The sequence below is a fragment of the Amphiprion ocellaris genome, chromosome 22 (genome assembly GCF_022539595.1).
Source record: "Amphiprion ocellaris isolate individual 3 ecotype Okinawa chromosome 22, ASM2253959v1, whole genome shotgun sequence".
NCBI classification, from domain to species: Eukaryota; Metazoa; Chordata; class Actinopteri; family Pomacentridae; genus Amphiprion; species Amphiprion ocellaris.
The window spans coordinates 6,152,814-6,179,320 of NC_072787.1; the positions used below are offsets into that span (position 1 = coordinate 6,152,814).

Here is a 26,507-nt window from a genome sequence, read left to right on the forward strand (position 1 = left end):
GCGGAAAAAGTGTTTTTATCACCTAAAATTAACCTAAACTGAAATATCTAATTTTTATTTTCTTTACAAAACAATTTTTATTTTACTTTGAGGGATGTTCCACGGGTCAACACTGTGTGACAACAGAAACTGCACATTCAAATTTCTTATGAAATGTAACATGAAATTCATACTAGATCAAAGCAGATTCTTTCATTATTTTTGCTGCCTGGAAAATGTTAAAATTAATTTTAAAAATTGCATACAGGGGCCTTCAGACTGAATCTAAAATAATAATAATAATAATAATAACAATAATAATAATAATAATAATAATAATAATAATAATAATAATAATAATAATAATAATAATAATAATAATAATAATAATAATAATAAATAAATAAATCACACATTTTCTGCATTTCCATGTTAGATTTTTAGCCTTTTCTAATGTTGGAAGTGCCTGTAATTTTTGAAAGAGAAGCATAAATACAAAGTCAATAAAGATCAGACTACTTTTCTCAAATTTACCTCTTTTCTACATCTTCCTGCTGTTAAACACTAACAGGTTCATGTTCTAAATAAAAGAATAATTGTAAGGTTTTAAAAACAGAAGCACATCTGACTGTCTGTGTAATTTGTAGAAAGATAGTCAGGTATTGATATTTATTGTCATCCAGTGTTGCCATTTAGCAACAAACCTTATTTACCGAATAAAAAGACAATGATTTAATTAAAACAAGACTAAAACTGGATATGACTACACATAATATTATAGTATTTTTAAAAGCCCCAAGAACTCGTAGCAGATTGATGAGCTCTTCTTCAGGTGATGGCAGCTCTTCATAGATTTAGATGCTGTGGGACCTCATTCAAGCACATAACTGGTTAAAACAGTTGTCAGCCTTCTATTGAAAAGATTAAAATCCATATTTAAAGATGAGGAAGTTGTAAAGAGATGGTATGTTGCAATAGAGGGAGGTTGAGGATACATTTCAGTACCCATATACACTGCCCGTCCAAAAAAAAAAAAAAAAAAGTTGCACACTAATATTTTCTTAGACCGCCTTTAGCTTTAAGAATGGCACTTATTCACTGTTCATCGTTTTGATAAGCTTCTGCAAAGTCACAGCATCTATTTCTGTTCAGAGATGCATTCATTTTTCACCAAGATCTTGTATTGATGATGGGAGAGTCGTACCGCTGCACAAAGTCTTCTCCAGCACATCCCAAAGATTCTCAATGGGGCTGAGGTCTGGACTCTGTGGAGGACAATCCATGTGTGAAAATGACGTCTCATGCTCCCTGATCCACTCATTCTCAATGTGAGCCCCATGAATCCTGGCATCATCATCTTGGAATATGTCTATACCTTCAGGGAAGAAAAACTCCACTGATGGAAAGACCTGGTCATTCAGTTTATTCAGGTAGTCAGCTGACCTCATTCTTTGGGAACATAACGTTGCTGAACCTGACCAACCCCAGATCATAACCCTAAACCCCACAGGCTGGTAGACGCTAGCCATGATGAGTGCATCACTTACCCTGATGCCCCCATCACTCTGGAACAGGGTAGATCTGGACTCATCAGATCACATGACCTTCTTCCATTGCTCCAGAGTTCAATCTTTATGCTACCTAGCAAGCTGAAACCTTTTTTTCCCTTTAGTCTCACTGATCAGTGGTTTTCTTCCGGCTACACAGCTGTTTAGTCCAAACCCCTGGAGTTCCCTTCACATTGCGCATGTGGAAATACTCTTAGTGTCACTGTTAAACATAGCCGCGAGTTCAACTGTTGATTTCTTCTGATATGATTTCACCAAACATTTAAATGATCTCCAGTCACGATCATTCAAGAGTTTGTTCCAACCACATTTGTTCCTCAAAGATGATGGTTCACCACTATCTTTCAGGTTTTAATAATGCAGTGGATGGTTCTTAACCCGATTTTGGTAGTTTCAGTAATCTCCTTTAATAATGTGACCCTTCTGAGACAGATTAACATCCTTTCCACAACCACAGGATATGTCTTGCTGTTGTTGGTCGTTTAAGAAATGAGAAGCTCCTCACTGCATCAGCTAGGGTTAAATAAGTTGTTGTAGCTGAAACATATTCATCACTGCAGTATTTATCCAGTGGAAGGATCTCACCTATTTGTTTAGTTAAATCCAGGTGGCCACTTTTTTTTTGGACAGGCAGTGTATATACTACATAGTACACCAGAGCACATTATTGAGCATGTCACCATGATGAAGTAGTATGCAAATATATACAGACTGCATGAAGCAGTTTGTACTATGTAAAGGCTGTAGCAGTACGTACTGAAAGGAAAAAGGATAAGACTCTCAATAGTCGTCTCTTTTTGAAACATCCAACAGAGCGATCACTGTAAACTTCCTGTTCACAGAGATCATCTTTGTGTGAATGAACGAACGTGATCCCGCTGTCTGTTCAGATACTCTCCTGTTCAGTAAAGAGACACTGCAAAGCAACATGAGAAGTTACCTCGATGCAGCTCCAGTGCTGTTAATGTTCATCACTACAGATATGAGAGAAAGTAAACACAGAACCAGCGGCAGACATGAACCACAAAACGGTCTGATCACAACAACACATGTATCCAGTGTTGTGGAGGTTAAATTAACACTTACAGTTGCTCAACTATAAATCAAACTTATGCTGCACGTAAAGGACTCAACTATAAATCCAGCTTTATTGGCCCACAGAGAACCAGGGTCAGATGCTTTACCAGTATGGGAGTCGCTCTCTTATGGCTGCAGAATAAAGTTGCTGATGTTCTGGTGCTGATGTGGTGGGACCTTATTGTTCCATCTAAAGTTAGTCATCCATCTACGCCACAAGCAAATAATACATCATACCAATGTCATCCTGATTTAAATCAGATGAGTTTTTGAGTCTCACAATCAGACCAGCTGAAGCTGTGGAGAATGGTCTGACTGCCCCTCATTAGGATTCTGTGATAGAAAAAAATCCTGATGAGGGTAATGGTGGTATATTTGAATGTGAGGAAGTGAAAACAGTCCTTAAAATGGTTAATTCACCAAAAGAAAATCAGTCCTGCCTAAATAAATGATCCAAATCTTTGTCAAAACTCTCCATTTTCAGTGTGCAGGCTGCTGCTTTGAGGTTGTTGGTTTTGTTGAATTTTAAAAACAGCTCAAAAGCTAGTGTAGATGAAATACGCAGCAGGAATGTCAGGATTTACCCACAGTCTACATCAGGTGGGTCAGACTAGGTTATGAATGGCAAATTCTACATTTGCTGAATTAATTTTATAGAAAAAAAAACCCCCACTGCATCACATTTGTAACTTTATTTATTGACCTAAAGCCCTATTAATCAGTCAGGAGCTGATCTAGTGAAGAGGAACCCAGATGCTGCTCAGTTATTCTGTGTTTTGCATCGTCTTTACTCTCTGATGTCCAGTAAAGGGTTAATTCTTCAGTCTGACGGACAATTTGAACCCTCACCAGAGCACATGATGCTGCCAGGACAGGAAAATAAAAAAATTATTGAAAAAAAAAAAAAAAAAAAAAAAAAAAAAAACACAACAGAAACCACTAGATGTCACTCTCACTACTTAGATTTTCCTGCTGACTGAGCTGCTGCTGCTGGCGGTTTGGGGGCCTCAACTAAACTCCTTAAGGAGAATACGATGATAAAACAACACAGTCATGATCATAACGGATATAAACACGATGCTGCATAAAAACACACACAGTGTTGATGAAATATGCAAAGACACAATAGTCTGAGGTACAAATTTACATGGCGGTGATCAGAGGTGCGAACGTTCACCTCAGTGGTCATTAACTGTGTTGAAACTGGCATTAAAAACTAAAATCACTGACAGCTCTGACGGTGTGGAGGCTTAGAAAACTTTCCTGGAGTACTAGAGTTGGGGTCACGACACAGAAGGATCGGGTCAACAAGGCCTCGCTACTGAGTCACGACGGAAACGTGCTCTCATTGGTGACGACGAAGATTCAGGCGCATGAAAAACAGCTACGAGAAGAAAAACTGAGGTCATCCAGGTCAAAAGATGGAAGGAGAGAGGAAACGAGACCTCTCCCCCTCCTCCTCCGTCATCACCCCCCCACCCCCACCACCACCACCACCTCCACTTTGCTGAACTGTAACGACTGCGTTCATGTCTCTCCCCCCAGTGGGGCGAGGATGAGAGGAAAAAGAAAAGGAAGGGTGTATTAACCTGTCGTTGTGTCGTGTTAAACTCCACCACGCTTGAAAGGCGCAAGAGGGAGGGGAGGAGGGAGAAGGAGACAGAAAAGAGCGCAAAGGAGGTAGAGCTGGAGAGTCAAAGGGTGAGTCAGGAGAAGGAGGACAAAGATAGAAATGAGAGAGGGGAAGGTGAGGCGGCGTGTCCCTCTCTGTTCTCACCCTCTCTTGCCTTCCTCTTTCTCTATCAGCCGTCACCCTGACAGGGCCGGTAATTGGACGTGGACCTCTCTCTCTCTCTCTGTCTCTCTCTTCTTTTTCTCTTTCTGTGTCTCTGTCTGTCTCCCCTCTCTCCCCCGTGGCTCTGCTCCTCAGCGGGAGCCTTGGGGCCCGGAAATAGCTGATGACAAGATAGCGGCTGCCTTTCATTCTGCTCAAGGTTACCCCACCCTTCCATGACAGGTGGAGGAGGAGGAGGAGGAGGAGGAGGAGGAGGAGGAGGAGGAGGAGGAGGAGGAGGAGGAGGAGGAGGAGGAGGAGGAGGAGGGGGTATTTAGGTGGCTGTTTGCTTAAACCTGTGTGTCGAGAAAAAGTCTTTTTACGTCCCTTTTCATTCCACTTGACCTTCCGCTCCGTGCGGTGGGTTGACGAGGTGGCACATCCGGAGTGAAACGACACACACACACGCGCACACACACACACACACACACACACACACACACACACACACACACACACACACACACACACACACGGCCTTGAGGTCACACTGGGGAACTTCCAGGTACGAAGGTGTGAAATATGGATCATCTTACCCTAAAAAAGTAAATGTCAAAAGCAAACACACAGTCCTCTGCTCAGACCGACAGCAGGAACTGTTCCTGCTCGGGCGGCTTTTTCACCCAGGTCCCGAGGCCTGTTTCCTGCAGCGATCTGAACCACTGCTGCTTGGCTGTCTGGTACGGACGCGCCGCCATCTTGGCCTCGCAGTACATGAGCTGGCGGTCCGCCGAGCCGGACACGTGGATCCCCAACTGGAGAGGACGGAGAGAGAAAGGTGGGGAAAACAGAAAAAAGAGAGATTAAAGCGACATGAAGAGAGGGAGGGGAAACAAAGAGAGAGGGCAGAGGGGCTAAAGGTTTAGAGAGGGGGGCGGTGGAGGGGCGAGGAGGAGGGTGAAGAAGAGCGAGCAAAACAAAACGAATGAGCCGGCACAAATGCATTTGGGTGGGGGCCGGGGAGGGGTGGGGGGCTTCAACAGCTGTGTAATCTCCCCATTTAAATTTCACAAGCAATTGAACATTCTCTGTGCTTTTTGTGCATTCCTATTGTCGCGAGGGGAAACAATGAAGATCGGCAGAGAGACAAGTAGGGAGAGAGAGAGGGAGAGAGCAAAAGTTTCTTTTGGAGATTAGTGCGACTGCTCTTGCGTGGCCCTTATATACGGCGCACAGGGAGCACTTAGGGTGGGGGCCTCCTCCAGTACTTCTCCAAATAATTATGGTTTCATAGTCATTATGCTTTAACGGCCGCCATTTGGCGATGCAGGCAGTGTCTGTTACATAAAGTTTCAGAATGGAAATGAAAGTGCGGCGGGTAAAGATCCGAGCTGCCAGTTTTTGATAAGCCGCATAGACAGCAGATGTTTCCAGGCCGACAAATTTATGGACGGCAGAGAGGAAATTCCACGTTTCCTCTGTCACATGGCGCTCTGTGACTCGGATTCTAATATTCCTGTTTGTGCCTTTTTGACTGTTGGCTGCATCTCTGCTGTTAATGCTGCCGTGTTACTGGCTGTGTGATTCCTGATGACAGTGGATGCATATTGTTTCTGACAACAGCTGAGTGGCGCCTCACAGGAAGCAGACACTTATTGACATGAAAAGTGATTGTTGTTCAGGCTCATACTCATTAAATAGGACTTCATAGTATTTTTCTAACAAGTAAAAGACACAGAGTGGAAGGTCTTTTTTTTAAATTAACTTTTAAATTAGCAGGACTTCATCCACAGCAGATATTTCTAAATGTCATAACGAGCAGCAGAACAGTGTAATTAATAATATTGACAAAGGCTGTTTTCCAGTGCTGGTTCTGTGTATGTTGTTATTCTTGAACAGAACAGAGCCGTGACAACATCTGGTAGACTGTTTTCTAACACTGAGAAAGTCAAAATGTCGGCTTTGAGGAAAACCTGCAGAGTGAGATTAGTGACTGGATCTGTCAGTAGTTTTACTGCTGTAAATTCCCTTTTCTTCAAATGATACCTTCAGCATAGAAAATGTGGATCACCTGAGGGCTGCACTATGAACAGAGATTAATGGGTTAACGACGTACACTAGCGTTCAAAAGTTTGGGGTCACTTAGAAATGTTTTTGAAAGAAAAGCAGTTTTTTCAATGAAAATAACATTAAATGATTCAGAAATACAGTCTAGACATTGTCAATGTGGTAAATGACTATCTGAATATCTACATAGGGATACAGAGGAACATTTCCAGCAACCATCACTCCTGTGTTCTAATGCTACATTGTGTTAGCTAATGGTGTTGAAAGGCTCATTGATGATTATAAAACCCTTATGCAATTATGTTAGCACATGAATAAAAGTGTGAGTTTTCATAGAAAACATGGAATTGTCTGGGTGACACCAAACTATTGAGCAGTAGTGTACTTTGAGCATATAGTCAGAGATTTCAGTGTCACGAAGGTGGCTCTGTTTTAACCTGCTACGTCACCATGGTAACTGATGCTGCACAGGTAAACTGCTCTGGAGGAGAGTTTGGGATTTAAATCAGCTGTAGGAAGTGTCACTCTTTCTCTAATTCTTTTCTTGACTGCTACTTTCTGAGTGATTTAAATCGAACACTTAATATCTGCAGACCTGCTGAGCTGTATATTAGTAATAACACTGAATGAAGCTGTGCACAGTGTCACAGTGGCACAAACTGTAATCATTGTGTTGCCTTGGTAACCTACATGCTTTCAGTTGATGATGGAGAAAATATAGAAACTATATGTTTTTATGCTTGGTCCTGATTTTACACTGCTGCAGCTAATAAAACTCAGATTAGAAAACTGATTAGTCTGCTGCTATTTTTCCGGAGAATATTAAATCAATAACATTAATTTCACTTTGACTTGGCCAGAAGCTAATGTGATTTCAACGTATCTTCGTTCTAGAGCAGTGTGAGACTTAAATGCACTTTCTGAGTTTAATGTTTGAATTTTAAAATTAAAATGAAAGAACTTTAATGATGTTGTTGAGTTCTCATGCTACTTTAATAATCCATTAAAGACATGGATCATTTTTTGTGTTAATGTTCCTCAAGGTTTTATTCAGACAGTGACAGAGACTGCCCATTGATATCTGTCATACATGCAGAATTCAACAATACACCAAATGATGTAAAATAATGAAGTAACAGTAAATCTACACTAATAGCAGCTGATCAAACTGTCCAAATAACTAACAGCTGAGTTAATTTATGATAAAACAGGGAAACTCAGGACTCAACCTGAGGTGATGAACCTGCAGCTGATTAATGTGTCTCTGTGACAGTTGACCTGTCTGAGGTGAAGGAAAGTTCACAGTGTGACCTGCTGTTAGTCCCGACTGATTATGTCAGGGATAATTTAACATTCAAACTAATTGATAAAGTTACTGATGTTGTTTGCATAACAGTGTGTCGCTCATATGGATCCTGCTGCTTTCTGAAGCTGCACGTATTTAGTAAACTCAGAGGAAAGACTTGACTAAACTGGGATCCTGTGTGTGATTCAGCTCACTTGACTTGAAGACGAATCCTGATCTGGATTGATCCTCTCTTAATGTCAGGGATAATTTAAGATTAAAAGAATTAAGGACTAATGATAACCAGTACTGTCTTTCCACCTGTGCAAATGTGTGCAAAAAACAACTTTAGTTCATATTGTGGGGGGAAAAAACAAAAGACAATCATTGTTGGTGAGAATCATCAATATAAGATGTTAGTGAAAAAATTTCTATTATGGACATTTCATTTTGCAGCTTAATAGAAATTGTAGAGCAAAATAAATGAGAAAGGTGTTTGGTTATTTTGGCACAAACTGTTCTCTGGGATGTTTCTGGACAAGCACTTGTAGGATTAACAATTTTCTACCAACATTCCTCTCTTGCCTTGCTTGTGCTCTTTGCTGTTTTACCAATTTTACCAACTCATTCTGTTTGAATAGAGCTGCACAGCACCTCGGTGGTTAACACTTCTGCCTTGCAGCGAGAAGATCCCTGGTTCACATCCTGGATTTCCTGCATGGAGTTTGCATGTACTCCCTGCGCATGTGTGGGTTTTCTCTAGGTTCTCCAGCTTCCTCCCACAGTCCAAAAACATCCTGAGGTGAATTGTGATTCTAAATTGTCCATAGGTGTGAATGTGAGTGTGATTGTTTGTCTCTCTGTGTAGTCCTGTGATAGACTGTTACCTGTCCAGGTGTCCCCCGCCTTCAGCCTCAGTCTGCTGGGATAGACTCCAGCCTCAATGTGACCCTAATGAGTACTAAGCGGTGTCTAGATAATGGATGGATGGATGGATTCTGTTTGAATAAATGGCGCACAGCCTAGAAATTTTGCGTAGAATAAAACGGTCTGATGAAACTATTCTGGCTAACAAGGAAAGTTGATAACCACTTTAATGATACCCATCATCTCTGATTGGGTTTTAGGTTTTGTCGAGCCAGCTAATGCAAAGAAAGGCAGGTTTGTGAGACTTGCTTCATTGTACCCTGCTCTTAACTCGTAGATACACAAGTGATTGGACCCTATACTTTTCCATAAGTGGGTCAAAAATGACCCGTTTAAGAATCAATGTGTTTTTTTTGCCATTTGTTTTGTCATTTTGGTTAAGAATAATCATTTGTATTATTGTTTGCATGATATTTTTTGTCAACAGTAGAATGACTTCATGTTTGAAATATGTTTATTTTTCATTTTATAACAGATTTGGAACATTTTGATGATTGAAGAATATTACACAGAACAGCAATAGAAGAATGTCAACATCCATTTGTTGGTATTTAAGACTCTTGTCCTCTAACTGTTGCTGCTCTCTGTCCCTCCAAGTTTGTGCACTTCATCACCTCATGTATGATATTATCAGTGATAAAGAGCTTGGAGGTGTAATACAGATATTACAGTTTCTTTAAAAGTACAGAAAGTAACTTAAAAATTGAAGTGGAATGATATCCAAAACATGTTTTTTGAGGAATAGCTAGAATATGAAATGATAAAGAAAGAAAACGACCTCACCGGGTCATTTTTGACCCACTTATGCATCTAAGGGTTAATGATCATCAGTTCATTTAGTGGAAATCAGTTTTAGTTTTCTGAATGTTGCTTCTGGAGCTTTTGCAGCTTTGGGTTTACTGAAAAACAACTCCAAATCTTGTGTTCTGTACTAATGCTGTCAGTCTGTGTCACAAATGGAAGGCTCCAAACGACTACAATCATGCCATTAACTTAGAGATGCCGGTCCATCACAGCTCTGGTCAATGTTTTGTTGTAGCAGTTGGGAACAAAACACACAATTCCCCCAAACTCTGAACTCAATTACATTTTTTAATGGATTTCCAGGTTTATGCTAATGATTGGGTGCTTTTTAGTGAAATGTTTTGTGACTGTCACCTTGCGGTACAGTCTGTTCCAGCGGGTGAACAGGGCGTGTTTGCAGAGACGTGAGGTTGTCCCTGAGTCCCGTCTCCGTCCCGTCGCAGTGTTTACCACCTCCAGCTGTGTGTCGCCCATCGTCCAGTTGACGCTCACACACGACGCCTTCCCCGGCTGCTGGTACTCGGCACAGCTCAGCCCTGCAGAGGAGACAACACCAGGTTGGACTTTAGGTGAGTTTAACCTCCATAACATTCAAGGTGCTGCCCTACAGGTGATCCAAATGAACAAAAACAACACATTTCCTAAAAGCCTTTCAAAGTGTAATGCACCTGTGTGTGAAAATTTGCAACTGTGTGTTTTTTTTCCTTTCAAGCCGCCACTTTGTTGTTTCATTTAACCTTCCTTCACCCTTGCCTCACTCTCTCCCTGAGGCTGGTGGCAGACATAAAGTTTTGCAGCGCTGCAAAAAGCCAAGTCAACCCGGGCCTGAAACTGCATGGCTGTTTATGTGAAGCTTTGATACACCCTCTGAGACAAAGCGGGCCGGAGAGGGAGGGCTATCAGACACGTGAGCAACGTGTTCCTGCCGTTGTATGAGTGCTTGTCTGCTCCGTGTCCCTGCGGTTAACCATGCTTGAGTGTAGCCAGCTATATAGGCTGTAAATATTATCTCCAGCCACAAAGATCAATCGCTGCCTACGTTGGACAGTCTCTCTGTTCTGCCCTCACTACCTTTCTCTCTGAAATAATTAGCCTCGCCAGCAAAGCACACAAAGCGATCAGCGGAGGGAAGAGAAAGAGAGGCGGCGGTAGAGGGAAAGTGGAGGTGAGTGGCGGTCACATTGGGTTCCATGAAGAGAATTAGCTGTCTGCATTGAGAGCACAGGTGTTGGCAGAGGTGCTGGGCCTGTGGCGGAAATGGAGCTGACAGCGGGGTGAGAAACAAATGAGGGCTCGGGGCAAAAATGTCCTTTAGAGGCCGGCGTGGGTGTTTCATAGGAGCCAGTCTCCCAGTGCATGAAACACACTAGTTCTGATTCACACCTGATTGTACAGCCTAAAGCAGGAGGACATTCTGAATCACACAAGACACAGACCTGCCAAGTTTGCAGCCAAGGTACGGGGCTGTATATATATTATTTAAGCACATTTTATTATTTTCAACACAGACCCTCACTGAGATCATGAGTTAGCCATTCATTAATGTTGTTCCAGACGTAAAGAAGCTTTCTGTGATCAACCATAAATTGATCCTTCCTCCTCCATTTTCATTTCATGAATGAAGCAGAGGGTGAACGAGTTAACAAAACTCTGTTCGATCTATAGAGTCCCTCTGAGTCTTTAAGAAAAAACTAAAAACCCAGCTCTTCACTGAACAACTTTGCACTTGACAGACTGCAAAAGGGTCATTCCAGAATTGGAGGACATTTTAAATTTCAAATACTACATGTACAAAATACTAAAAGATGCAGTTATTGTGTAAATTTATTTGTCATGAGACTAAATCTTTAAAAAAAAAACAAAGGAGAAAAGAATGTTTGAATATATTTTTAAAAAGGCCAAATAAGTGTTGGAGTTTGGCCTAAAATGCCATTTTTCTGTTAAACACTCTACCAGTATGGCGGCTATGCTAACACATCACTGCAATGAGTGGCAAGAGTCACTGGTGTCTACAAGTATAACGCTTAAACTTTTATGTTGTCTCAGTGCATGTACTTGAAGAAACCACACATGCTGCTTCAATGTTATATTCACTGTAAATCTGCAAAACCGTCTTCAGAGAGGAACTGCGTTCTTAGATTCCAGCTTGACTTCCAGCCCAGCTATTTGTTATGTGAAGGTACCTTCAGAGAAAATCAGCAGGCAGAGTCTCTGTGACGGCTGAACAACAGTTGCCTCTGATCTCCTCGTCTGACAGACAGCTTGTTATAATCCAATACCTGATCTACAATACCACAATACATGCCTGAAGATCATCCCCCCCCCGTTCCACACTCATTTTCCCATCTTCACTCTTCCATTCACCAATCTCACCTCTTCTTTTCTGTTGCTCCTTGGAACTGGAATGAATTGCCTGCCACAGTAACAATCCTCCAAGTCTCTTCTTACCCATCTCTTCTCTCTTGTGCATGCACACCTCTTTGAACAAAAGACCCTCCTATCCATCCTGCCTTTTTTCCCCTCTCCTCTCACTCCATTCATGCCTCATTTCATCCCTTCAATGGGATTGACTCCTCTGTTTCTGTAATAGCCAATTTGATTTTTCCTTCATTGAAGACTTGATCAATTTCTCTTGTGGGAAGTAGCAGACATGAAAGAGGCAGAATTAGAGCCTTTGGTTATGAGATTCATAACAGTACAGTACACATACCCAAGGCTTAATATCTGAGGCTGCTGTGTTTACGTGTACACACTGCATCTATCCTGCATTATTACTGTAGTACTGCAGGATTTTCTAACGTGATCCTCCAGACAGGGGTGTCAAACTCATTTTAGTTCAGGGGCCACATTCAGCCCAATCTGATCTTAAGAGGGCCGGACCAGTAAGATCGTAGCATAATAACCTATAAATAACCACAATTCCAAATTTTTCACTTTGTTTTAGTGCAAAAAAGTACATTCTGAAAATGTGAACTATCATTTATACAAAACATTATGAAAAACCTGAATTTTTAAAAGAAAAATATGTGCAGTTTCAACAATATTATGCCTCAGTTTATCATTTTCACATCACAACTTACAGACCACTATGTATCTACAAAGGCAGAAAACATTTAGTTTCAGACACCTGGAACTGAACGATATCATATTTTACAATTTGTCAAGATCTATAAATCATTTTAAATTTACATTCATTTCCACACCTGTGTAGTAATCTTGGCCACCTGAACTGACACACCACACAAACTAAAGTGGGAACTATTAAGGAAAGTCTTAAGTTGTCCCCCTGCATTGTAAAAATTAATACATAAAAATGCCTAAAAGTTGTGGCAGCGCATCAATTCAATTCAATTTTATTTATGCAGCGCCAATTACAGGTCAAATTGTCTCAAGGCGCTTTATAGAACCCATATCAACGCGTCAACAATAGGATTCCACCAAAACAACAAACAAACTGCTGACTGTCATTACACTGCACAAATGTTCAATAACTTCAAATATTTTTACAGTAAGGACTCATTTTCATGTTTGTAATTCTTACACTTTGCAAAGTCATCCTGTGGGTCAGATTGGACCCTCTAGCGGGCCAGTTTTGGGCCGCGGGCCGTATGTTTGACACCCTTGCTCTTAGAGGGTGGAGCATCAGAGGAGAAGCAACGGTTATGTGGAAAGACAGACTTCATCAGTACCTGAGCTCAGGTCAGGATTATCAATGAAAGGTTGCTGGTTCAAATTACCAAAACACTTTGTACGATTTTGGCAATTTTTAAAGAAAATATACAACTTTTAAGTGCTGTTGTGCAATAATCCAACTGAGCACTATAAGAAATAATGTGTCAAGGAACAGGAGGAAGGGGGAGAAAGTTTGGAGAGAGTCTTATAGACCAGCTCTTCTGTCTGTTATTTATGGGAAATATTTGCTCCATGACAAACAAGATGGAGGAGTTTCAGACACTCGTCAGAAGCCAACGACTCTAACAGGAAAGCAGCCTCATGTTCTACACAGAAACATGGCTGACAGACCGTATTGCCGAGAATAACACCAGAATCAGAGGCTTCCGGACTATACGAGTGGACCGGGATGCCACAGCGTGTGGTAAGAGGAGAGGTGGAGGACTTGCTCTGCTTGTGAATGACAGATGGTGGAACCCTGCACATGTTACCATCAGAGAACAGATCTGTAGCAGGACATTGGACTGTTAGCAGTCAGTTTGAGATCATTCTATCTGTCACTGGAGTTCACTGTGATCGTCGCCATTCTTGTTTACATTCCTCTGACTGCACACTCCGAGACTGCAGAGATCAGGTCCACCATCTCCTCCCACCCTCCTCCTCCAACACAAACTTCTACCTTCATCCTCTCACACTTGCCCCTCTCTCTTCCCTCACCAGCTCTGGTGACCTCCATCAGCTCAGTCCCACCTCACTCCTCCTTCACTGTTGTCTTGGTTGTCTATGTTAACATGCTGCTGTTACAAATAATTTCCTTTTAAAGATCAATAAAGCATATCTTATCTTGTCTTTAAAACCGCCAGATATCATGCAGCCCACGACCACCACTAACTATGACCTCAAAGCTAGAACATATAATTGAATGCAAACCTCTTTCACAGTGTCAACAAAAAACAAACATTATGAGCACCATAAAATTGGACTTTTATGTTGCATTGGATTAACCACTGGATTAATCATTCGGCATGATTTAGTGGACAATTACTGTAAGTATAGAGGATAGCTGCGAATGGCATCTTTCATAGAGCAACATGGAATATGCAGTCTAATGCACAGACTGATACATAGGGAACACTAAATAACCACCCAACACAGTCCACCTATATCTAAAGAATAACGGACACTTCTTTAAGGACAGCAGTGTCGCCATTCTGAACAGAAAAGACTGATGGTTTGAGAGAGAAGTGAAGGATCACATCTGCGTTAAACACAAAAGGAGGTCTGGGACACCACTTATCAGGTATTTATAATACAGTTTTGAGGAAGTTTCACCACAATCAACACTTTGATCATCCCTCACCTGGAAGTCTATCAACTGATCACACCTCGAGCTGTGAGTCTTGGGTTATTAAAGTGCCATGAGCCATGTGAGTTGGGGGTGACGATAATATGTGGGACTTCTCACCAGTCAGGTAGAACTGAGGAAGTCACGTGATGAGAGGTGAAATGTGTTGAAAAACAAAAAAAGAAGCCCTGTCGCCTGTTACTGAGGCACTTTGGATAACTTTAAATGGAACTGTGCCAGAAATGAAAGTTAAAGTAATAAGTAGTGTTGGGGCACGATTAAAAAAAATTTAATCTAATTAATTAGAGGCTTTGTAATTAATTAATCAATTGATCGATTAATAACATTTTTGTCAAATAGTAATATTTGACACAATAAGCAATTTTTTCAATTAAAATTAACTCTGGTTGACAGATGAATCAATGAATAGACATATGCGTGTTTATAATTTAAAATTTATAAAATTTTAAAACGGGATATATAGAAAAAGTAATTTTGATGATTTAAAGCCTGGATTTACTTTGGCTTTCCCACTGTATGGCACACAACATGAGCATAAGTAGATCAAGGATGTTCAAAAAGTTGAAAATAAATAGATTCATTCTGTTTTCATAGTTTCTGGGAATATATTTTTTATTTATAAAAAATAAATATTTTTTATAAACTAAAAGTTTACAATTAAGTTATTAAAAGACAAACACACAGACAAACCAATGCCGATCGTCACCTAACTCAAGTACTTTCAATGTTTTGAAAAGTGGTCTATTATGGGATGGCTACACCTGTACCAGGACTGTCGTAGCTAACGTTAGCTCTGCTGCTAACAGCAACATGTTTTACATTGAGGTGATGACATTGGCTTGAAGTGCTGCAGTGATCAGAAAACTCTTTGTTGCACAATTTCCACACAACCACACTTTTATCCAAGCTGCCATCAGGAAGATTTTTAAAAGAAAACTTTTTGGTCTCATCTTCCTTCACTGTTCACCAAACTTTGTATCCTGTGTATCTTCTTCACCACTGGCAAACAGACTTTAGGTTCATTACCGCCACCTACAGGCCTGGAGTCTTCATCAGTGTTACCAATGTGCAAGAAATTGGGGAACTGAGAAAGATGCGATTAAATTAGTTATTTTTTCTGTAATTAATTAATTAATCGAAATTAACGCGTTAAAATGTCAGCCCTAGTAGTAAGTGGTGTAACAATGTTGACCCTCGAAGCCCCATTAAAGTTCAGATCAAGTCTCGTCTGATGTTAATTTCCAACTTTATGCAAACAAATATGAGAGACCACAGAACAAAATCACTATTTCAACTGGGAAAATCTCGATTAGAAAAAGCAGACGTTGCAGGGCGCAGCTCTAAAACAAGCGTGAACATTCAGCCAACTGCAAAACTCCAACGGTGGAGAATGATCATTATTAATGTTTCCTTTATCTACTGCTGTTCCGATCCCTCTTATCCCAAAACCACAAAGCTCTGCCACAGTTTCTGTTTGGTGAACAGCAGGACGAGAGTGAAGGACAAGTCAGTCCATCGATGTGTTTGGCCCTCGGGGTTCAGGTGGAGCTGCTTTGGCTGTGTGTGATAAGAGCAGGCTGTGCGATCCCCAGGAATTTCCTCTGGGGGTGTTGCTTTTAAATAACCCTGGACTCACAATAGCTGGGGAGCTCATCAGAGCCAATGAAAGGACGGTGGAGGAGATGAGAGGAAGCCGGAGGGACAGATATGCGAGCAGACATCTGAATGCAAGCGAAGTCTTTCTTTATTGCTTCCTCCCCTACTGTCTCCGCCTCTTTCCTTCTCCTCCCCTCGCTCTCTCTCTCTCTCTTGGTCCAGGCTCCCCTCAGATTGAATGGCTGTCCGATAAGGGCTGTGATTACATTGATTTGGTGTAGGGGCCATCTCCACTGTCTGTCCATCTCCCTCCCTTCCTTCAGCCATCTACCCTTCAATAGACTGTTGCTACTCAGAGTACCACGAGTGCAAAGATCTGACAGCTTTTATTTTGGACACACACACAGAAAACACTCAGTCATTGTGAAGCATGCGGGACCAGAGGGCAAAGCATTTACAGGGGACCTCAAGAAGTAGCGTAAAGGACATTCTGCAGCATCAGTCTGGCCGTAATGTGATGAAAAACACCTCCACGGTCATTAAACAAACTGTGTACTCACTGTGAGGTTTATTATAGTTATAATGAAACGAGGAGATAAGTATGAACGATGAGCAGCTACATCATACCTGACCTTAATTCTCCAAATATTAACTGAAGCTTGTAATATCTAAAAGCAGAAACTCCATTCCAGACAAGTCAAATGGCTCCATTTAAAAAGCTATTGAACAAATCATGAGAAATGCTGGCTGCGGCTGTGGTTGGAGGATTCAGTGATAAATTCATCCCAGCTATGATGACCAGAGGACAATTCAGCACAATTATTAATCTTGATGAGGACAGACCTCACAAAATATACCTCCTCATGGCACCCAATTACCCAGAGAGCCCCGGTGCCCTTCAAGATGTGCACCCAGAAACCTGACGCAAGTGTGGCTGATGGTGGAGATGCGATGAAAGCATTGGATTCTGGTGCATCTGTCACGATCTAATGTGTTTCCCTGTATGTGGCTGTCACCGGCTTTGTTCTTATCAATGATCCCCAGCAACCAAACATGCCCTACATCTGCACGTCTGTCGCTCAGCCGCTCTGACTGGCCTAGATCTGAAGTGATGGCTGGTGCAGTTTCTACGAGTTGGGTGTCATTCAGATCCTCTTCCAGCATTCATCTTCATTACAAACGGAAGCGTCGGGTCTCAGCGGAGCCCTGGAAGCAGACGTGCCAGACAACTTCTCAGTTGTTGCTTGTCTGGCTGGCGCAACCTAAGTGTAGAGAGGGAGTGGTACAGGAGGTTTGTTATGTGTGTGTGTGTGTCAGTGGGAGCATATGTGTGATGTGTTGTGATGCGTTTGCTTTGCGGCTGTCACACTTATTAAAAAGAATCTCTGAAAATAGACATTGTATACAATTGTTGACTGTATACAGTACACGTGGCGCAGGATCTCTGGGTGTTTCTAGGTATGTTACTATTTTAAGTCAGGGTGTAATTTAATAAAGGAAACAGAAGAGCCTCGGAATGATCCAGGCTGGTCAGAAAATATACATTGAATGGGTTTAAATAGCTCCACTGAATAGCCTAAAGACTATAAATTTGTGTTTTTCCACCACTCTCAAATAAATATAAACAGAATAACAGATTAAAATGACTATGGTGCATTTAAATCTGTCGTATTTGTCATTAATGTGGCTGTTGTGGCTCTAGGGGTCATGCTGACTTTGAAATGTCCCCCTCTGTTGATGAGATCTGGGGAAATGAGATGCGCAAAATGAGTGAATGGGGTGATGAGTGCAAGCTTTCAAAAAAAACATGATTTTTTACATTTTAAACATTTGCTTTCAAGTCTGACTGAAAGTAAACAGAGAAATTAGCTGCCTGGCATGGCCATTTTGCAAACCACATTAGGGATCTCCATGTGGAGATACTTGCCAGCTGACCTAATCACCGGCATATTCATCTGCACACGCTGATTCATTTGTATGTGTGAGGCTGGAAACTCAACAGCTGAATGCAAGACAGCTATGGATAGCTCTGAATACATTCTATTTCTCATTTTTATTGTTTTTAAGGGTTGCACAGTGGCTTGGTGGTTAGCACTGTCGCCTTGCAGCTAGAAGATCCGGTTTGCGTCCCGGCCTGGACCTGGGATCTTTCTGCATGGAGTTTGCATGTTCTCCCTGTGCATGCATGGGTTTTCTCCAGGTTCTCCAGCTTCCTCCCACAGTCTAAAAACATGCTGAGGTTAATTGGTGACTAAAATGTCTGTAGGTGTGATTGTTGTCTTTATGTGTAGTCCTGCGACAGACTAGAGACCTGTCCAGGTGTCGCCTGTCTTCACCCTCAGTCAGCTGGGATAGACTCCAGTCCCCCACGACTCTAATGAGGATTAAGTGGTGTATAGATGATGGATGGATGGATTTTTATTGTTTTAAAATTTTTAAATCCTGCATTGTTCACATCCATTTTTACTTGCGTTCTTCTTCTCTGCTTCTTCTGACACATTGTTGTTTCTAGGTGCATTACTGCCACCTGTAGGTCAGTGGAAGAACTTTGCCCCATTTTGCTACTAATGTTCAAAATCACGTTTAATTTTTAATTAGAAACTTGTACAGCTAATCATAAAACTACTAAAATGTCACTTCTGACAACATTATACTTTTCTATATTTACTCAAAAAGTGCTACATTACCATCCATCTAACAATACAAACTGTTATCCACATTGTCTAAATGGATTTATTTTAAAAGGAACCACTGCAAACATTAGATTTGCTCATTAAAGTCTTCTGCAGCTGTTTCAGAGCTTCCATTTCTTATCACTTCACATCCTCACAGTTCTGACTTTTCAGGGCAGAGCAAAGACCCCTTACAAAGACTTTAAAAGGTCATTTCATCCTAGGTACAGGAGGTAGACACATACAATTTTCAGGAAAGAGTTTTCACTCCTGTGTTCTAATGCTACATTGTTTTAGCTCAGGGGTGTCAAACATAAGGCCCGTGGGCCAAAACCAGCCCGCCAGAGGGTCTAGTCCGGCCCGCAGGATGACTTTGAAAAGTGTAAAAATTATAGAGAAGACAATAACTGCAAATTGTAAATAATTTCTAGACCTTGACAAGTTGTTTTGATCATGAAGGAAAACACTATACCGTTCTGTTCCAGACACCTGTAACTAAATGCTTTGTGTCTTTGTAGACACACGGTGATCTCCAAGTTGTAATGTGTAAATGATAAACTGAGGCATAATGTTGTTGAAATTGAACTTATTTTTCTTCAGAAATTTCAGGGTGTTGATAATATTTTGTAAAAAGATAGTTCATTAAATGAGAACATTTTCAGAATGTGCTATTTTCCACTAAAACAAAGGAACAATTTGGAGTTGTGGTTATTTATAGGTTATTATGCTCTGATTTTACTGGTCCGGCCCACTTGAGATCAATTGGGCTGTATGTGGTCCCTGAACTAAAATGAGTTTGACACCCCTGTGTTAGTTAATCACATTGAAAGGCTAATTGATGATTAGAAAACCCTTGTCTAATTATATTAGCACATGAATAAAAGTGTGAATTTCCATGGAAAACATGAAATTGTTTGGGTGATCCCTAACTTATGAACGGTAGTGTATGTGGGAGGTACCTCTGGATGTGGAGTTCCATGTCTCTGATAAAAATAAAATCTAACTGAAACTGAAGTGAACTGTCTGTGTTGCATCGTACCACTGAGCAGCGGCTGGTTGCGTCTGTATGTAGCCGGCAGTGGGCCCAGCCTCTCCTGCCGCTGGTTCAGAACCCTGCTCAGGTGACCCGTGTGGCGCAGGCTGCCGATGGTGACGCTGTGCAGGTACAGAGGCTCCACAAAGTGGCTCAGCAGCGCCCCCTGCAGGCCCAGGATGTTCCACCTGAGGGGAGGGATTAGGAGAGGAGGATGAGTGAGGAAAAAAAGGAGGGAAGGCAACAGTTGGGGGAAGGGAGACGGAGTTGTGGGGGGAGTGGATAGAGAGAGACACATATGAGAGCTTCGATGACAGGTAGAGACAATTTGATCATTATCTTGATGTGGGACGTGATGAATAACAGCCTCTGGACTGACAGCGCGCACACACACACACACACACACACACACACACACACACACACACACACACACACACACACACACACACACACACACACACACACACACACACACACACACACACAAGTCCTCTTCCCTCAGAGATACAAACCATCATCACCAACAACAACACTGCCAAAGGTCAGTACATCAGCATTCATTACATGGAACAACACATTACCATGTGTGCATTCATCAGTGCCACGGAGGTTAATGCACTGCATGGGGCTGCAGGAGAGCCTCCGTCGACTGCTCAGTGTGAGGGCCGATCACCTCGGGGTTTGTTTAGGGAGATCCACTAGTGACACAAAATCACTGTGGGGCTAATCCTGCAGGCCGCGCTAACGCCTGCTAGTGTAGCCAGCTGGTCATGTGCCACCTACTGTTGAACCCCCCTCCCTCTCTGTTTAACCAGCAGATGCTAATTTATGGATAGAAAATGATAATTACCATGTTTATTATCATTCCTGCCCTTCATTGAGGCAGAGGAAGCCTGCTGCGTACCTGAGCTGTGTACTCTCCGGTGCGTTGGACTAATGAACTTACGTGAGGCACAATCAGAGGCTCCACATTATGTTACTAATTTTTACATCATTGTTCTTTTTGTTAATCAATGTCTCTTTATCATGGATGCAATTACAGCGGCTGCTTGTGTTTTTTTTTTTTGTTTGTTTTGTTTTTTCCCCCCTCTCACTGGCTTAATAATCACTCATTATGGCTTCTTTTTGCTTCCCAAGCAGTCAATTAACATCAACGACTTTCTGGGAATCACTAAACGGACTCACGAGGCAGTGGCCGCCCGCCTCCGCTTTACCTGCAATCTGTCGGCAATATCTGTCCTTCCCTCTCCAACAGAGTGGAGGAGCTTTCTTCAAAAAGCAAACACGCACGCAACCTCTGCCAAAACAGAAATAGTTTAGCCTGAAATATTAATTTACCCAGAAAGCGACACCGTGAATCAGAAACATCTTCTAATCTCATGCAAGAAAAGACAGCCATCTGGCTCGGGTGTGTGAATCTAAAGAGAGGAGAGGGGAGAGACCTCTTCTTTCTCTCTCTCTCTCTCTGTCTCTCTCCATCTATCGTCTCCCTCCCCCGGTAAACGGCGACCATTAAAGTAATGTGTTCATCTGCATAAAACTGCAGTGGAATGGAGAACATCATCGTTATATGTAAGCCATTTAGGCTTCTCAATTAAATCCAGCTGTCGACTTCAAATCAAATATTTGCAAAGGAGCTTCAGTGGGCCCAGTTTAAGATAACAAAATGATGATCATCAGGTGAAGCAATGATGACTGTTATCAAGGATGTTTATGATAAGAGCAAAGATCCTAATATCCCCTCTGGTCAGAGCTGAACTAACTATAATAAAGTGCAGGAAGTGGGGAAATAAAAAAAGTAATGGGAGGTTGCAAAATGAGTGTGACAGAGGACAAAAAGAGTATCCAGGGGATCACTTGAAGATTGCAGCAGTGTGTGTGTTGAGTGTGCCGCCCTAAGCTCCTCTCAGTTCCACCCTCCTCTCCTGACCTTGATAAACTGGCCCTTGGTGACCCACTCACTTTAACGACGGCTACCGATCATTTACAGCGATATAAAAAAAAAAAAAGCCAGGAAGAGGAAGCCGTGGAGCAAAGAGAGCGCGGCCCGCCGTCTGGCCTGGCAGGGTGGAGACGAGAGGAAGAAAAGCAGGGTGTCCCTTCTCCCTCCCCTGTCACTATTTTTTTGTAAAGTAATTGCTTTCACCCCTGTTGGTGACCTGGGTAGATTTAATCACACCATCTCCAGCCCTGGCCAACTGAATCAAATTGGTCAAATTAACAGCGGCTACGCAGGAGAAGGGTTCACCTTCTCTTGTGCTCTCTGCCGAGCTGAATCTCCCTCGTTCTCTATGTGTTTGAGCCAGAACAGTCGCTCAGCTGTGCTCCTGTATGGCTCAGCTGGCACAGTGAGGTGCTTACTAAGCTAAATCCATGGCTTCAGCTCCTGTTGAGGCCCAGTCATGGCAGAAAAACTGAGACTACACTAAAAATTGATTTCGGATATTTCAGAAATGTAACGTCAAGGGCAGAAGTGAGGGATTACTATTGTGGGGTATCTTCACTGTGTAAAACAGTCAGTGTTTTTAGCCATGCCAGCAGCTTAGCTCTGGGGATGATAACGTCGGTCGGTCAGTTGGTCAAACTGTCCAACAATTTATTCAAAAGCTTAAGGGTTCAATTGGATTTTGGTTTAGGACAAATTCCTTAAAAACTAATGATATTCACATCAGCTGCAGCTGTAGTTTCTGTTTAGTGTGAAGTAGCAAATGTTCACATGCTAAAACACTAAGAAGATGAGCAAAGTAAATATCAGCATGCTAGCTTTTTTATTTCCATAATTTTAGCATGCTAATGTTAACACTATTTAAAAGCACTGCTGTGTCGAAGTCCAGCCTCACAGAGCTGCTAGTGTGGCTATGATATAACTAATAACAATTACAAAGTATTAAGAGTTAACCTGAAAATATGAGCAGATAATGTAACCAAATTACTAAACATGTACTAACAACATGGTGTGTGTTCGTCAGTGTGCGTCATGACTGTTTAAACGTGAAACATGTCATTTTTGAAAGAAGAAACAACACATTCTTTCTTCTAGAGTAAAAGTTAAATTCATTAGTCATAAAAGCGGCATTTCTCACAATATACTCAATAGTGTAGTTGTAAAACCTTTAAGCTCACATTGGTTAAACCTGTCAGGCAACCTATAGATAATGTATGTTGTTCTTTTGTTGTTGTTTAAAACAGTCTAAGCTGCCAAGATCTTCCATCATGTGATATGGTAATACTTGTTTATATTGAATATTTATATTGAGAATTGTTTATATTAGTCTTTATATCAAGGGAAAAAAATGTATTCCAAATTTATTATTGTTTCATGAAGTCTGTGTCACCATAAAAGAGTGGCAAAAGAGAAATCTGTCCATAGTTGTCTAGGAGAGATTGTCTGGAAACTGGCAATATCAGAACCTTGATAGTGGGAAACTTAGAAAATGACTTAGAAATTGGGAAAAATAGGTGCTTAGTACTTCATGGAAATAACTGTCATTGTTTAATTCACTTGATGTCCACTAATGTCCAGGGTCCCCTCAAGTCTACTTGCTTACTGGTGAATCCAGAACTACAGGCTGGAACGTAACGTCATACTGTTGTGTATTCATCTGTGAAATGATCTGGAATTTGTGACTTGTTCAATTTGGAGTGTGAAAATAGTTACAGAAATGAGTAAAGATCTTACTTTGCTGAAGTTTGATTTGGCTTCCTGACATGATCACTACAGTATTAACTAATATTTAACAGGCATCATTAAAAAGCTCTGTTGCACTCTTTCATGATGATCCATATCTGTTCGATGAAACGTTCAGAGGAAATTCCAACAAGTCTAATGGCTGTTGAGACTGATGCAAAGCTCTACATGGAGATGATTAAAACTGACAAAAACTCAGCTTTCAGGTGAGAGAATCTTGGTGAGAGTACAGGGTGATGGTCATGAGAGAGATAAAAAATAACAAGGTTGTGTCTAGCTAACAGGTGAGGTGTTGGACAGTCCTCCAGGATTTCTAACTAGCAAGTCTATAAAGTCTCGTAATGCTTTTTGCTGTAGAAGTTTCTGATTGTTACATTCTCCTTTGGGCCATTTGCAAACGTGTAATTAAAATACCACAGAGACATGCTGAGTTGTACTGTTTGCTGACAGATTCCATCACAGTTCTGATTGTGCTGTTCCATTCGATATGCGATCTGTCTCACTGCATTGAATACTTCAAGAGCGATTCAACACTTCTTTTTTCTAGGGTAAATTTAGTAAAAAGTAAAACTTGAACCCATTAGCCACATAAACACCATTCCTCAGTTCAATATACTTAATAGCATCCTGGCTACATCTTTACCGGGTCTAATATGACCAATTATGGTGATTCATGGTAATTTTAGAAAACCTTTGAGAGACTCTAAGTTCTCTCAGATTATGCTACACTGTGGTTTAGCATTTAGCAGGATGTTGCAGCCACAGGTCAGAAAAATCTACACTGTGTTCCTTTAAAGCAGCCTTGATGCTGCTGAGGTGTCATACTTAAATATTCTGCATTCATAACTGAATTCATTGCTGTGAAGAAGGCCGGTGTAGCTCTCTGAGGATCACCATCTTCACAGAACACATGCTTCACAACTAAATGAGGACCAAATAGCCTCTTTTAGCTCAATGTGAGAACGACTAAATTAATAACATATTAATTTACTCATAAATACATGAGAATCACCTCCATTGGTGTGTATCAGTGCTTCAAATTTAAAGTATAGTTTCACATATGCCGTAGGTGAGTGTTGTTGTACATATTTGTGTGCATGTGTGTGCTGTGGTCTCCTGTAAAGAAGCGCCACTGTGTACACACTTCTGCCTCCACTCTTCACACATGGAGACAGCATAAAAACGGAGAAGGAAGTGCAAAGCTGTCCTGATTTAGCGTCGCCATCTGTCCTGCACCGGTCTGCCAACATGTGGATGAGAAGTTTACGATGAAAGAACACACATAGGCTTCATTGTATTTTTTTCTCACTGTGGAAACTATAAGTGTAACTGGTATTTTTAATCCATCTTCAAACATCACTGAGTCATGGAGTCTGCTTCATACTAACACAGCAGCGGCAGACATAAGGCAAAAAAAAAAAAAATCCACTGGAAAATAAGTGATGCACTGAAAAACAGAATGAGAACAAACCTGCTGTAGATCTGAGTCAACCAAAATACTACAGTGACCTGGTCATTACATGTAGGCATGTTCCTTGTAAAGCCAACATAAGTAAATCAATATACCACAGTGGGTAAAGGGATGTATGATTAATATGTTAGCTGGAGCCCAGCAGATCTGCAGATTAAAACAAAGCCGTGAATAATACACTAATTCATTAGAATTGGATTAGCTGTTCAAGTCACATATGGGAAATCAATAGTCACCATCCAGACTGCAAAAGGCTTCACACACAGCGCTGCTCATGGCAACACACACACACACGCACGCACACACACACACACACACACACACACACATGCATTACGTAAATATCAGACAAACTTCCACCTAATTGACAGAGCACATTTAAAATGCTTTGTTTAAACAAAGATCTCTCATTCTCAAACAAACAAAGTTTACCTTACCACCAATCACATTACCCTTTTTTAAGTTATGTAGACCAGAACTCTCCTGGGTGATTTGTTTTAGGAATTTCAGCACAATCTATGCAGTAATCACTACAAGGCTCACATTCAAAATTAGATTATTAGTTCTTTAAATGAGCCACAGACAATAAACTAGCAATAAACCTGCAGTGAGGAACTTTTGTCTCCGCCTTCTGGCAGTGACAGTAAATACACTGATGATACACTTGCATTTTATGTCTTGCCATCAGTCGCTTTCTATTTTAAACTGTAATTCTTCCTCTGATTGAAACTTTTCTTGGATGGTTTCTTCTTTTGTTCACCAAATGCTATGCAACATTCCTGGATGCAGTAGGCTGCTCCATCTTCATTGTTATGGTTCGTCCCATCTTCAGCTCTGGCAAACTAGTCATTGCTGGTCGCCATAAAACACATCGCTACCAATGCATCAGAGCAGGAATGTCGCCAAAGAAGACAGTTTTAACCACGATTGTGTGAACTTGTTTGGCAAGAGCTTGGATGTAACAGAAACTCTTTTTTTTTTTTTTTTTAACATAAAAATCTCAAACTGTAGTTTAAAGATATATACAAACAGGCAGAAAGTCAGAGTCAAAACTGTTAAATAGTGAACAAGAAAAGCACTCAGAGAGCGCAGTACTCCACCAAGGCTGTTCATTCCCACATATGGCATTGTCAGAAATGCAGCATTTTTAAATTATTTTTTTTATAAATGCAGCATTTGTTTATTAGTTATTGATGATCAGAAATCATGGCACGATTTGTAGTATTATCACAATCATGTGATTGTCATCAGGCAGCTGACGTAGCGTTCACTTGTTGTCATAGTTACAGTGACGCCATGCCACTATCTTGCAATGACACAGACGTCTTTAACAATTCTATGGATCCAGCCTATAAGCCGCATCACTGCTAAAATCTAATCACTTGGTCCTTGTGTCATTTCTGACCTTCCCTGAAAATTTCATCCAAATCTGTTAGTCTGTTTCTGAGTAATGTTGCTAACAGACAGACAGATGCTGATCGTCACGTAACTCCACCGTTCCTTGGCGGAGTAATGAAATAGTATT

At 41.2% G+C, this 26,507-nt stretch overlaps 1 protein-coding gene across 3 annotated transcripts in view; it reads right to left on the reverse strand.

The window, feature by feature from the left end:
* Window positions 1–4,123: 4,123 nt before the first annotated feature.
* The window catches only part of adarb2 (adenosine deaminase RNA specific B2 (inactive)), a 309,605-nt gene continuing 287,221 nt past the window's right edge, over window positions 4,124–26,507 (reverse strand). For all 3 annotated transcript variants that reach the window (XM_023265439.3, XM_055006882.1, XM_035946031.2), the window contains exons 8-10: window positions 19,827–20,008; window positions 9,836–10,017; window positions 4,124–5,213 (exon numbers count right to left, since the gene is read on the reverse strand). In XM_023265439.3, the coding sequence (XP_023121207.2) occupies window positions 5,037–5,213; window positions 9,836–10,017; window positions 19,827–20,008 (541 nt within the window). In that variant the 3' untranslated portion in view covers window positions 4,124–5,036. The remainder of the gene's footprint in view (window positions 5,214–9,835; window positions 10,018–19,826; window positions 20,009–26,507) is intronic.